Below are 12,861 nucleotides of genomic sequence, written 5' to 3' on the forward strand. Positions count from 1 at the left end.
CATTGGGGGACTAGGGGCAGTGGGTCAGGAATGAGGGGCACTAGGTCGGGACTGGCCATTGATGTTTATAAATAGGCCCTGATACAAAAAAGGTTGAGAACCACTGTTAAAGAGGAACCCAGAAGATGAAAGGCCTGAAAGGTGGCCAATTCAAACTTTTGTAGTTGCTTCATTAAAAAAAAACCCAACCCCCCCCCCCACTTGGCAGTTCAGCAAATGTTAATAAATCTCAACTTTAATATTTTCAACTTTGTATAGATGAGAATCCAAATTTAGTACATTCATCAACAGTTTTATGACTAACTTAATATTAAAATCCAGACTGCCAGTTTAAGGTAAACTGTGCAAGATAGTGGCTTTTTGCATATTTTCTCTATAGAAATCCTTCTGTGTTGCAGAAGGATTATAGCCCAATTTATCCCATGGCACATTTCTTACTTTTAATCTGCTTAAAGTACACACTTCAACTGCAGTAAGAAGTACTAAGACCAAGTTTACAAAAGGTATTAAGGTACATCTATACCTTTGTAAATCTTACCAATCTCATGCGAGTTACCAAAGATATTTAGAGAAGGATTTTTTTTTAAAAAAACAAAACTTTATTGTACAAAATGTTCCAAAATCAGAACAGGTTTCCTGCAGCTTTACTATGAATTTAATTCCATAATTTACACCTAAAATGCAACTCCAAAAAAGGCCAAAGAAAATAGGAAGACTAGTCTCATTTTCTTCCAATCCAGGAATGGTGAACAGGTACTGTCCATCTGTAGCAGCATCAACAGCATAAGTGGCATAATTTAACTAATTATTCTTTGAACTCCAAGAACTGCTGAAGTCTTTTCTTATGCTCTGTAGACACTTGCACAGCACTAAAACAAAATACAAGTTTAGAGCATAAGATTATGTTAAACATACTATGTCAACTTTAAAAACAAAAACCTCATGTCAAAACATTTTTAAGTATAAACTGGAACTAACAGTTGTGACCTCAAAATCTAAGAAACCCAGCTGTGTTATATAATAATTGTATACAATATAATTCAGATACTCGTCCTTCAATCTCCTTTGCTGTATAAAAGCATGTATTTGTTGTACAAAAGAAATAAAGCACTTATTTTGTACAAAAGGAATAAAATTGCAGCTACTAAAAAAAACGCAGAGGTCAGTTAATGCCATACCTTGAAACAGTCTAATTGTTTTCATTTAAAATGTTCATAAACTCATGAGATTGTTTATCTTAGAAGAATATTTTAAAAATACCTAGCCTATCAAGGTACAGAATCCCTTAGAAAGGAATTGTTGTAGAGCTGGCACTTTCAAATCTAATAGTGTGGCAGCCAAATGCCAGAAACCTGGAGGGTTTGCAGTGAAGGTAACTTCCACCATGATCAAACAGTATGCATGGGATCCCTGGACTCCAAGAATAATTCTCTCAGAATAATGCCATTGCCTCCATTTAGGAGAATGAGTTATTTCCCATCTATTTAGCTGAACATTGTTAGAGAAATGTCACATGGGGGTGCTCTTCATGTCATTCTACTTAGACCAGTGATTAGGGCCCTAACGAATTCACGGTGGAAATGGGCTGCACAGCAGCTCCTTTAATCTTGCATGTCCCCCTGTGGCCCCCTCTTCCCCCACCCCAGTTGCTCACTGGCTGAGGAGCCTGGCGGTCCTGCTGTTTACCAGCTGGGAGGCAAAAACAGCACAATTTTTAAAACTGTGGTCTTCGCCTCCCTGCTGATCAGGAGCAAGCCACGGGGCCCCTTCACCAGTCACCAGGGGTGTGCGGGAGAACCTGCAAGATTAAAGGAGCTGCTGCTCAGTGAATTCAGTAAGGCCCTACTAACGGTTCTCAATCAGCTGCTGGGCTTGTAATAAAATGAATTTGTTTTTTGAAATTGGGTGCCACAATTCACAAAAAAAAGTTAGAGGAACCCTCAAGTCCAAAAGGACTGAAAGCCACTGACTTAGATGCACTGTCATGTTCATTTAAACAGCAAGCACCAATACAAGATGACCTTACTTCAAGTGTTCTCCAAAAGTAGTTGTTATCCGGTATATGGCAGTCCTCAGGGATGCTCTAAGCCCAAACCGTAGTGTTTTGTAGGATGTATCCACCAGACTGCCTGAAATTCTTGGAGGTTTGCTGGAAACATGCGGCAGCTTGAAATGTTTATCTACAACCTGGATTGGGGGAAAAAATTAACAATTCAGCTAAATCCATTTCATAATGAAACTAGCAGCATGTCTGTTTCATTTAAAGTGAGCAAAGGAAGTCAGGAATGTTCACCATGGAAACATCCAAGGAAAAAACACCATGATTTGAGAGACAGCTTAATCTTCTGTTACCTGGCCATCAGTGAGAATAAAGGACATGGCTCTGTTAAAGGAGATCCTCTCTTGAATGGATTTTTTTTGATGCTGACATTTAACAAACACAAAGGTACTCTGCCCTGACTAATCTTTTAGAAATAAAGTAAGTAACTGCAAGTTTTTGGAATAAGTGCCCTACTGAAGAACTGTAATGACCTCTAAAATTCTGGTCTCAGAATCTTCCATTAAGAGGAGTACAGAATATTAAATTTTTCATAGATAGCACCCAGTGTTATCTTGGAGAAACACATCTCTGGTTACTTTTAGTACACACTCCCAAATACCACAGTGATATAATAATTCTTAAACAATCAGCAGAGAAACATGAAACAGGTCTCATCTCCTGAAATGTAATGGCTCTGAAATTGAAGTAGTTTGCGATAGACATGGAGGACTTTTGTAACCAAAGACAAAACCTGAACATTTTACGTTGGCATACTTGTATAATTGTTACTTCCCTGAAATACTATTTTTAGTTGAGCATATTGTGCCATTTAACAGGATATTGCATTTCAAAATCTGTTTTCTGATCACAATGGCAGTTTAAAAAAAATGAATCTAATTAGGTATTGATTCAGAAGCTGAGAAAAAGGAAACTAAATAACAAGACTAAATTTAACTGCTGGCTATGAAGAACAATTTTAGGTGAAGACACAATTCAATTTAAAGTCAAACAGCAATACAACAGAATAGGACCCTTCCCACCCTTCCTCCCAAGCTAGTTTTACATTAAGAGGTATTAAAGATCATCACCTCCTGAAGGGTCAGCAAGGTATTCAGAATAGCTGGCAGTGTAGTTTGGACAACTCCAAATTGATCTTCAGTAAATGATGCTGCTACCAAATGAGACAGACCTTAAAGGAAGAAAAGTCCGAGACAATTTATCTTACACTAGCCTTCAGAAATGGAAGCATCAGGCTGCACTAACAATTCAAGATGTCAGACCTCAGACACTGCTGCAGCACACTGGCACTTGGTTTAGTTGGGTACACAAAGATCCCACTAACGTGGGGGCATCCCTCAGAATGTACAACAGCCAGGAGCAAATGGCAGAAGTCCTGAGGCTGCTCTAATTTACTCCGTGGACTAAACCAGCCCCAGGTTTGACAGGCATGTGGTAAGGAGAAGAAAACATGGTGTAGATGTCTTTGCTATTGTCCTCCACTTCTCAGATGCCATGATGAATTGATGAGCGAGATCAGGGGAAGATGGTAAATTCCTTCTCAAAAAATGTTCCTTTATCATAATGCCAACACACTTTCTGGCAGCTCATCAGCTGTGTTGCCAGAGCATGAGCACACCCTAGGAAGACACCAGCTACTCAAGCCATAATGGCAGCAAGCAGAAAGCGTTGCAATGTCTACAGATGCCTTCTGCTAGTTGTCAAGAGGCAGTAGAAGCTGCGCTCGGTTTGGTAGAAATGGAGTAGATTTCTAAGCAGAAAGGCAGGTTTTGAAAATGCAAAGGGGCTGTGGACGTGACGGCACTGAGAGTTTGTAGCAGAGAGGAGGTCTGCATCAGTGCAAATAAGCTTACATGAGAAAGCTCTCTTTGGCTCCATTTCCAGAGTAATGGGTACAGTAAGCCTGAAACTGAATCTGTGTGTTCATTACAGTCACCTCAAAGCAAGAACTAGAATAAATTCAAATAGAAATTTCTTACCTTCTAATGCCCAAATGTGCATTTGAGCATCAGAAAAGACAGCTTGGATTGAGGCCTCCGGATGCTATGGAGAAATCATAATTTCCTAAGTGCATGTTTTTTCACGTTAGCCATCAAAACTGCTTTTTTTCCCCAATTAAGAGTACGGATATTATTTAAAGGCTATACACGCATGTCTGTACATACACAGGTACCCAGTGCAGCCCCAGTCCATAAAGATTTGCTACAGAATTTTGACATTTCTAAGCAAGCAACAGTAGATGGTGCAGAACCCTAGACCCAGCCATTCCCCTGGACTTTCCAGTATCTAGGCATTTATAGTATGCTCCTGTCCATCATGGATGAGGTGTTCCTTTACATGCATCTGTGTGCCTGTACCAGATTACATCACAAAACAATTATTTCAAAATATCAGTAACATCTTCTGCATGATATGGCAAGCAACTGGCAATTCTGTCCAGTTTCTCTCTATATAGGAAACCTGCTATGCCTACCTGAAATCTGCCAGCTTCACCAGAGTCGAGGGAAGCCAGGAAGGAACACCTAGCAGCTCTGTGCTCTCATACTAGCTACGGCCCTACAAGGGACCTCCATTCTCCTGAAAAACAGTTACCTACGGAAGCCATGCATAGGGCTCCACACACTTAGCAGGGCTTCTTCTCCGACTTCGAACACGCATCCCCATCCCATTCACTGGCCCTATTATCCACTTCAAACCTCACAATGGGCTCCGCAGATCCAGAAAAATAGATTGTTTCATGTATAACAGAACTCCTCCTTTAGAGAGATCTGTACACAGAAGGCCCCCGTCCTGAGGGCATGACCTGCTTTTGGATTAAGGTCAAGGTTTATTTAAAAGCCATGCAAAAACACACACACATACACACCAGCATGAAGGGAAACCTTTTGAATAATTCCATCAAGTACACTTTCCACATGGAAGAACAATATAAACAAATGAGACCAGAAAACCAAACTGACATCATTTAAAAACGTTGAATACTTCACAAAAAGTTTATGATGTGTCGGCACGCTTAAAAAAAAATGTTTACAACACTATTGCCATACCTGCTCACAGAACTCATGCGTGAAATCTGCTGTGCTGCACTCATTCTACCAGAATCAACCTACTGAATTCTAGCTTTATTTAGTATAGCAAGAAGCAGTGTTATCTAGTACTTGGTACACTAAGACAGTCAGGATTCTTGGTATTTTTAGATTCTAACCTTGGCACTTACATTAGGTAGAACTTTGAGAAAGTTATAATGTATGTATTTCAGTTTAGTCTGTATAGAAATATTACCCTTTTTAACTGAGTAGTGTTGGGAGGCTTCATTATTAAGTGTAAGAGGTCTTAGAAATATAAAAAGCTGCAAGACTGGGGAAAAAAATTATGATTGTAGAAAGCACTGAAAACAGTAGAGGTGCACTGATATATCAGTGCCATATTGGATTGGTACCGATAAAAAGAAAATTAATGTTATCGGCTTTTTTTGCCCGGCGTAGCTGATAACATGCTGATAAATAAAATATGCCTTCTGGCCAGGGCTCCCAGACACCATGTGTATGCTTGCAGCTACAGCATGCACACGGCCAGGAGCACAGTTGGACAGTGTGGAGAGCAGTGCCCTGCAGTTAAGCCTGTGGAGGGGAAGTGTGTGGGGGGTAGCAGGGAGAAGCAGATTGAGGCCCCCATGGTGAGGGATGGAGCGAGGCTGGGGGCGCTGCCCAGCCAGGGCAGTGAATGGGACCCCAGGGCCAGGGAAAGGGATGGAGCCAAGGACAGCTCATCCAGGGGGTGCATGTGCCCCCCCAAGATGTGTGCATGGAACAGGTGGAGGTGGGCTGCCCTCTGTAGGCTCGGGGCTTTCCAACCTGCTGCCTTTACCCTGGGACCCCCGAGCACACAGCAAGCAGCCTGCCTTGCCTTCACACCACTCGGTTCTGCTCCTAAAAGCATCCCTTGTGCTCAAGCGTCTCTACCATTTTTAAGCACCGGGATGCTGATCCCCTGGATGAGCCTCTCACAGCTCCATGCTGCTCCCTGCCCTGGCCCCAGGGTCCCATTCACCACCCTGGCTGGGCAGCACCCCCAACTCCAGCTCTACTCTCTCCCTCACCATGGGGGTTTCGATCTGCCCCTCCCACGCCTTTTCCCCTCCACAGACTTACCTACAGGGAGCTGCTCTCGATGCTGCCCAGCTGTGCTACTGTAAAACTGGCTATCGGAATCGGCTGATACACCTAGTGAATAATCAGCTATTGGTATCAGCCAAGAAACTCTCTATTGGAGCTCCCCTAGAAGACAGCATTAGAACCTGTTCCTGTTCATGTTTCTGCTCTATCCAAAGGTCCAATAAATGTAGCCATAATTACCTTGCTGAAGAAATACATGACCAGCACTCGTTTTGACAAGAAACTTCTTATCTGAGTAGGAGAGAAAAACATTTAAAAATACATATTTTACATTATACAGTGTATTATATACAACATTTCTGGTGTTAAGTAGCCAAATCCATTCAAACTTTACAATTATGTCAAGGTAAAACTTTTAAATAACGGGCTGTTTTTTAAAGAGTTAGGTCAGCTGATCAGAGGAAAATGTGATCATACAATGAAGTTATATTTCTGAAGGAAACACCCAGTATGCCACATATAAGACCAAACTGATTTATACCACAACTCTTACTGTACCTGCTCCTGTTTGTTCTGTAGCCACATATACATAAAACTTGGCTGCTCTGCTTCATGACCAACTCTTGCAACAGAGACCATTGGGAAGGATGGCGGGTAAGAACCATTTGTTTGCAGATCTACAAGAAAAACCGAGCCCATTTAGAAAAAAATAGAAATCTCTACAAAGCCAGTATGACCCAAAAGAATCTGCACAATTAAGCCAATGTTTCCATTATACATAAGAGAAAAAGCAAGGTAACTGGACCAGAATGGCCCCCACCTGAACTTGATGTCCACAGCTTTGGTCCTCTTCTCATAATATGAGGGCTTTGAACTGATCCATGCCAAGGAGAATTTAAATCCAGGATTCCAGGCTTGCGATTTAGAGCAGGAGAAGTGAAAGGTGAGCCAAAAGAGCTTCCAAGGTCTGATGCAGTTGATGTCTTTAAAGGCGACAGGGATTTAACCAGGGAAGGCATGTGAGTTCTAGGTAAGACGTTAGACCTTTGTGTCTGAAAAGCCATTTCTTCTATAACAGCTGCTCCTGATGATAAACAAATACATATGGGCTGGTATGGGTAAATGCAATACAGACTAGGCACATCTACACGAGAGGGTTAATGCACAGAAAACTAAATTCAACTGTGCATTAGCATGGCAGGCACAATCCATGCGCAGTAGAATGAATCTACTGTGCATTAGTGTCACCAAAAAGCCATTCGTCTGCGCTAATGCGCATTAGCTCCAGTTACAGCACATTAATGAATGTGTAGACGTGCCCACTATCAGTCTGTTTCCTCCAAAGCTTGTTAACTCCACCATACTTCATTTCTGCTGAGTTCTTAATGTAAGATATATTTCCATTCCAATACAGACTGCATTTTACTATGTGAAATGCATTTAGAAAGAACCCACTAAATAAGATGGCTTTGGCTTAGTCTCTACCTTAAGGATATTCCTACAGCAATACAGGCAGTCCTCGACTTACATTGTTTCAAGTTACAACATTTCACACTTACAGTGTTTATAAATTGACACCATTTCAACTTTACAACGCCAGTTTCGACTTGCAACGATTGACCTGATGCAATGCCATGCCAGCGTCACTCATCTCCCTGGAGAACATCTGTCCAAACTTCCTTGGACACTTTCTTTAAGAAAGCAGACAAGACTCCAGAAAAACCTGCAGCCAAGAGCGCTTCAAAAAGTCCAGCAGTCACCTCAAAGAAGTCCTTCCAAATCAGTATGATTGCTATTTACAATATAAATATATTAATGTAGCTATATTATTTATCTATAATTGATAGAGTACAAAATTCTGGAGTATTTTTTGGTGAAAACAGGGTATCTGGCCTTGGTTCAGGAACCAATCCCCCATTTATAACTTTATTTCTTATGAGAAAATTGGTTCCGAGTTGCAACGTTTTGACTTAAGACGTGGTTTTCAGGAACCAATTGTGTCGTAAGTCTCAGGACTGCCTGTATTGAGTGAATCACAGAAAAATATTCCCCAAGACTTTTCAGCAATACATGTTTCACCACTGTAAACTAGCAACAGTGAATCAGTAGTTACAAATGTTTCTATCAAAATTTTTAGGGGGCTGTTCAACAAGTTCCATCACTTGATAGGCTGACTTCCTAAACCTACGTAAATGAGAAACAGTGTGAGGGAATGCTGTCAAATGCACTAAAAGTGAAAAAAGTGATCTCTCTTCAAGTTCCACTTTAATTAATCTTTGATGCTATTGTAACAACACGCACACATTCTTTAACCTGCGTTCCTTCAAATACTTAACATAATCACTTGGCTCCCTGTGTCATTCAATTTATACTAGTGTTATAACATCCTCCATTGCACTCTACTGTGTCTTGTTAATTACAGGTGTAAACCACTCTGTAACAGTTACTGTGAAATATCTTATGTAAAAAGGTACCTGGAAAGTTCAGGGGTTTGTTTACTTCCCCTGGAGATGGCTGTTTTATTCTCCCATTTGTAGCCGCAGCTTCCTGGTGTATAATCAGCTTCTGGGTTAAGTCACTCAAAAGATTCAAGCACTCCCGTGATATTGCTGTCCAGTTGTGGGGATGCCCACCTAGTTAGGTCAGACAACAAATACTTGAAGAGGTGTTCAGTGGTTTCAGTCAAGACGCACATCACCATGCCTGTTTTGATGGTACTTATTTACATTCTGCTTTTTCCATGTTTAGTATAATCTTACAGAATTACCCAACATATACTTAATTCGAAAAAAAAAGCATGCTGCATTTTCACCAGAAGTTTCTTGTGCCCAAATATGCACAGGGACACAGATACTGGTTCAAACTGTAAATGTCCAGCCTATACACACAACTCCTGATGACTTCAGTGAGAGCTGCATAGGTATCCTGCAAGGCAGAATTTAGCCCATTAGATTTTAAACTCACTAATTTTTGGTCTTGTAAGTTGCTTGTCAGCTAGTTTCAACACCGTTTATTACCACAGTGCATAAGCAACAAGAACGCCTGATGAAGTGCAAAAGAGTCCCTGATGAAAGCAAAAGACTTCTAATGGACCTCCTACAGCATATTTCTGTATATTTTAAGAGGTTTATATACCAGTCTAAATCATAGCCGTTATTTGCTTGCACAACTGGGGAGTGACTCACAATTTATGCTTCATTTCATGCCACTCACATCCTGATACTAAACTGTTATACACATCTGTTGTTATATTATTATTATTATTATTAGATTCGTTCAATTCGTGATGTCAAGAATACCCTTCTTTGATACTCTGCAACCTATGTTTCCTCACAGTTGTCATTTAAATCAAACAACAGAAACCAGTATTTGTTAAGTTTAGTAGATGAAACAACAAAAAGAGGGCTTTTCCAAATAGGTACTTTTGCTTAGGAGTTCTTTTGGCTTATACAGCAAGCTTCCAAGTATGAGATCATTTCTAAAAAATTCTTACCATAACAACAGTCTTGAAAAAGTTTAGAATCACCACAGATTTATTTTGGTAATACCTGGCTGACTAAGGCTGAAGACTTCTTGACGTCGCACAGGAGAATACTGGGAAAGTAACATCAAGTCCTGTAAGGCCAAGAACTGAAAAGGAGGGAAATATTTTAATGCATAAAAGGGGGGGGGGGGGGGGGGGAATCAAGTTGATCCCTTAAATATGAAGTCATTAAAAGCCTATTGGTTTTTAGATTTTAGCAAGGAATTTGAGTATTCCCACAAATGTAGTTCCTAATAGAGTCAACAGGATTTGTTTACATATACTGTAACCACAGGTAAAATTCAGCTATTAATATTTTTTCTCCCTTAGTTTAGAAGATTGCACATGCAGAGAATAACTCCTTTACTTTCGCCACAGGAAAGTCGCTTCAGATTGGGGCTCCAGAGCGAGTCAACTTCACAGGAAATTTTGTATGCTTTAGACTGCTTTCACTGATAGGCAAACTGGAACAAAGTGTCATTCTTAGCACTAACAAATAACTATACAGACAAATTACACTGGCATTTATAAGCAAATTAACACATGATTTTATTACGGCACTAGGATCTCATTGCATGCCACCTGAAATTGATGTCAGGCCTGCCCTGGTACTGAAGTCCAACTGCTTTTCTGATCAAGGAATGAATGTGACAAGCCCACAAACAGCTAATTGTCTCAAATCTTGCAAATGTAGTAAGAGCCAGTTATTAATACAATTTTAGTCAATGCTAATATTACAAATGTAAAGTACAACTATTAAAGACTGGGGTTTTGTTTGGGTTGTTTTTTTGTTTGTTTTGTTTTGTTTTGTTTTGGTTTTTTACAGACTAGGGTTTTCACCCTTTAGTTCTGCTGATGAACCTGTCTTGCTCTAATCCCCTCTTTCAGAATACAACACAACCAGAAGAGTAGGAGCTATACTTCATGTCTGTAGCAACACTAGATGTATTATGAGTCTCTGATATTATTAAATGCAGCCAGGGTAAATAAAAATCATGGTTTTTTTATTTAATTTAAATCGGATTTTTTTAAATTTAATCATATTTATTATTTTTTGTTAAGCTGCTTGTTTAAAAAAAATAAACCTATATATAGTTTTAATTTAAGATGTTAGAGCTCAAAAATATCATCATAGAATATAGATTATAAATTTTAATTATATACTGTTTGAGACAATATATTCATGCAACTTTTTAGAAAAGTTTTATAAATAGGTCACAACAGGCCATTGACTATATTAGGGGCCGAATCTTATGGGTTCCCAGAGGCTCCTCTATAGATTAGTAAGGATTAAAGAAAACCACTTTACCCAATGGGACTCAGTGCTCAGTCTAGAAGATCCCACTAAGCATTTCTGTGATGCTTAGTTTCAGTCTCAAACTGGAATTGTCTCTCCAGAGATAACATCCTTGTTAACAGCAGTATAACGAGTTAAACAATAACAGGCCTGATTACCTATCCATCAGCCTCTTGTCTTTCTGCAAGTTTGTGTACAGAGTCAAGCCCTTACCTCTCTCTAAAAGTGCAGTTTCAAGAAATTAAATGAATAGAGGATTATTGGGGGTGGAGTAGATCTGGGCAAGGAGGAAGAATCTGGAGATAAGTGCAAGGGGGGGCAGTAGAAACAAAGGAAAAACATTTTGAGCAGAATATTTCAGAAGTCTTGAGGGATAAGTTTCTGAGTCTAGCCTCACTAGATCTCAAAATCAATGGAGAGGGAATGGTATGGTAGAGGGAAAACCTATCATGGTAGCAGGCTTGCCAGGCCATAAAAAAATACCGTTTGGGAATATGTTAACAAAGGTTATATCAAACAACAAGAATGCATTTTTTGTAGAAAACAATGATTAAATCAAGGCTTTCTGACCAACTATATATCGTGATTAAATCCACCCTGAACACAGCACTTGCTGGTACCAGAAAGTGTCCTGAGTGCCCTAATTTAAAACATCACCTTGAGACCTCACACCTTAAAATAAGAATTTAAAGCAAGAAATTGGGTTAAACACTAATTTTTTTTAAAATGTAGTCACTTCAGAACAGCTTCACAGTTACCACTGGCAAACTCAAATGAATTTTGCCACTAAAATACATGAAAAGTTAGGTTTTTTTGTATTACCCTATTTCAAGATGACTTTTTATTTACTTTTAAGAAACTATGAAACATCCAGGAAAAGATGTGCAGCACTGTGAAAGTGTCAAAAGCATAAAGAAATGTGGTATAAGAATGAAATTTAATAAGTAGAGTGTGTTCATTCATTTGACAGAGAAGCTAAAACAGTAGATTAAAAAGAAAGTAAATGGATTTTCATGCCTGGTCTATTTAACAGTAGTATACATATACTCCACAGAGTAATTAAGACACACTCCATTTCTAACTAAATGAATTCAGTTCAACCAGCAATCCAGTTGAGCAAATACACTAAGCTGTCATTATAAAACAAACTTCTCTGGAAGTGTTGCAAAACGCTTCTGACTGTTATGAATTTGGCTGGTTTTTTTAAAGATGTTTCATAGTTTCATAGTTGGTAGGGTTGGAAGGGACCTGAGGAGATCATGTAGTCCGACCCCTTGCCGTGGCAGGAAAGAGTACTGGGGTCAAACGCCCCCGGCCAGATGTTCGGCCAGCCGTTCGTCCAGCCTTTTTTTAAAGACCCTCAGGGTAGGAGCCAGCACCACTTCTTTTGGAAGTTAGTTCCAGGTCCTAGCCGCCCTGACAGTGAAACAGCGCCTCCTAATGTCTAGCCTAAAACTACCCTCCGCTAGCTTGTGTCCATTGTTTCTTGTAACTCCCAGGAGTGCTCGGGGGAACAGGGATTCTCCCAATGCCTGCTGGTCCCCCTTGACTAGTTTGTAGACTGCCACTAGATCCCCTCTCAGCCTTCTCTTTTGGAGGCAGTTTAGATTGCTGCTTAAATCATTCATGATCCATGGAAGACTTCTCAGTAGGAGATGCTCTATTTAGTAGGGCACCCCCCTGGAGTAACTAGGAACAATGGCCACAAACTGATGGAGAGCAGATTTAAGACATCAGGAAGAATTTCTTTAGGGTAAGGCTTTCCGGAATCTGGAATGGGCTTCCAATGGAGGTGGCGCTCTCCCTTACCTTGGGGGTCTTCAAGAGGAGACTGGACAAGCACCTAGCTGGGGTCATCTGACCCCAG

General features: G+C 40.1%; 1 protein-coding gene across 1 annotated transcript in view; it reads right to left on the reverse strand.

Moving 5' to 3' along the window:
• Positions 1-584: 584 nt before the first annotated feature.
• NDC1 (NDC1 transmembrane nucleoporin) overlaps positions 585-12,861 on the reverse strand; it is a 24,996-nt gene continuing 12,719 nt past the window's right edge. The window contains exons 9-17 of the mRNA XM_006025800.3: positions 9,723-9,804; positions 8,649-8,807; positions 6,995-7,258; positions 6,733-6,851; positions 6,415-6,465; positions 4,039-4,102; positions 3,130-3,230; positions 2,027-2,187; positions 585-869 (exon numbers count right to left, since the gene is read on the reverse strand). Coding sequence (XP_006025862.2) covers positions 806-869; positions 2,027-2,187; positions 3,130-3,230; positions 4,039-4,102; positions 6,415-6,465; positions 6,733-6,851; positions 6,995-7,258; positions 8,649-8,807; positions 9,723-9,804 — 1,065 coding nt within the window. The 3' untranslated portion in view covers positions 585-805. The remainder of the gene's footprint in view (positions 870-2,026; positions 2,188-3,129; positions 3,231-4,038; positions 4,103-6,414; positions 6,466-6,732; positions 6,852-6,994; positions 7,259-8,648; positions 8,808-9,722; positions 9,805-12,861) is intronic.

This window comes from Alligator sinensis, unplaced genomic scaffold, assembly GCF_000455745.1.
Source record: "Alligator sinensis unplaced genomic scaffold, ASM45574v1 scaffold172_1, whole genome shotgun sequence".
Taxonomy (NCBI): Eukaryota; Metazoa; Chordata; order Crocodylia; family Alligatoridae; genus Alligator; species Alligator sinensis.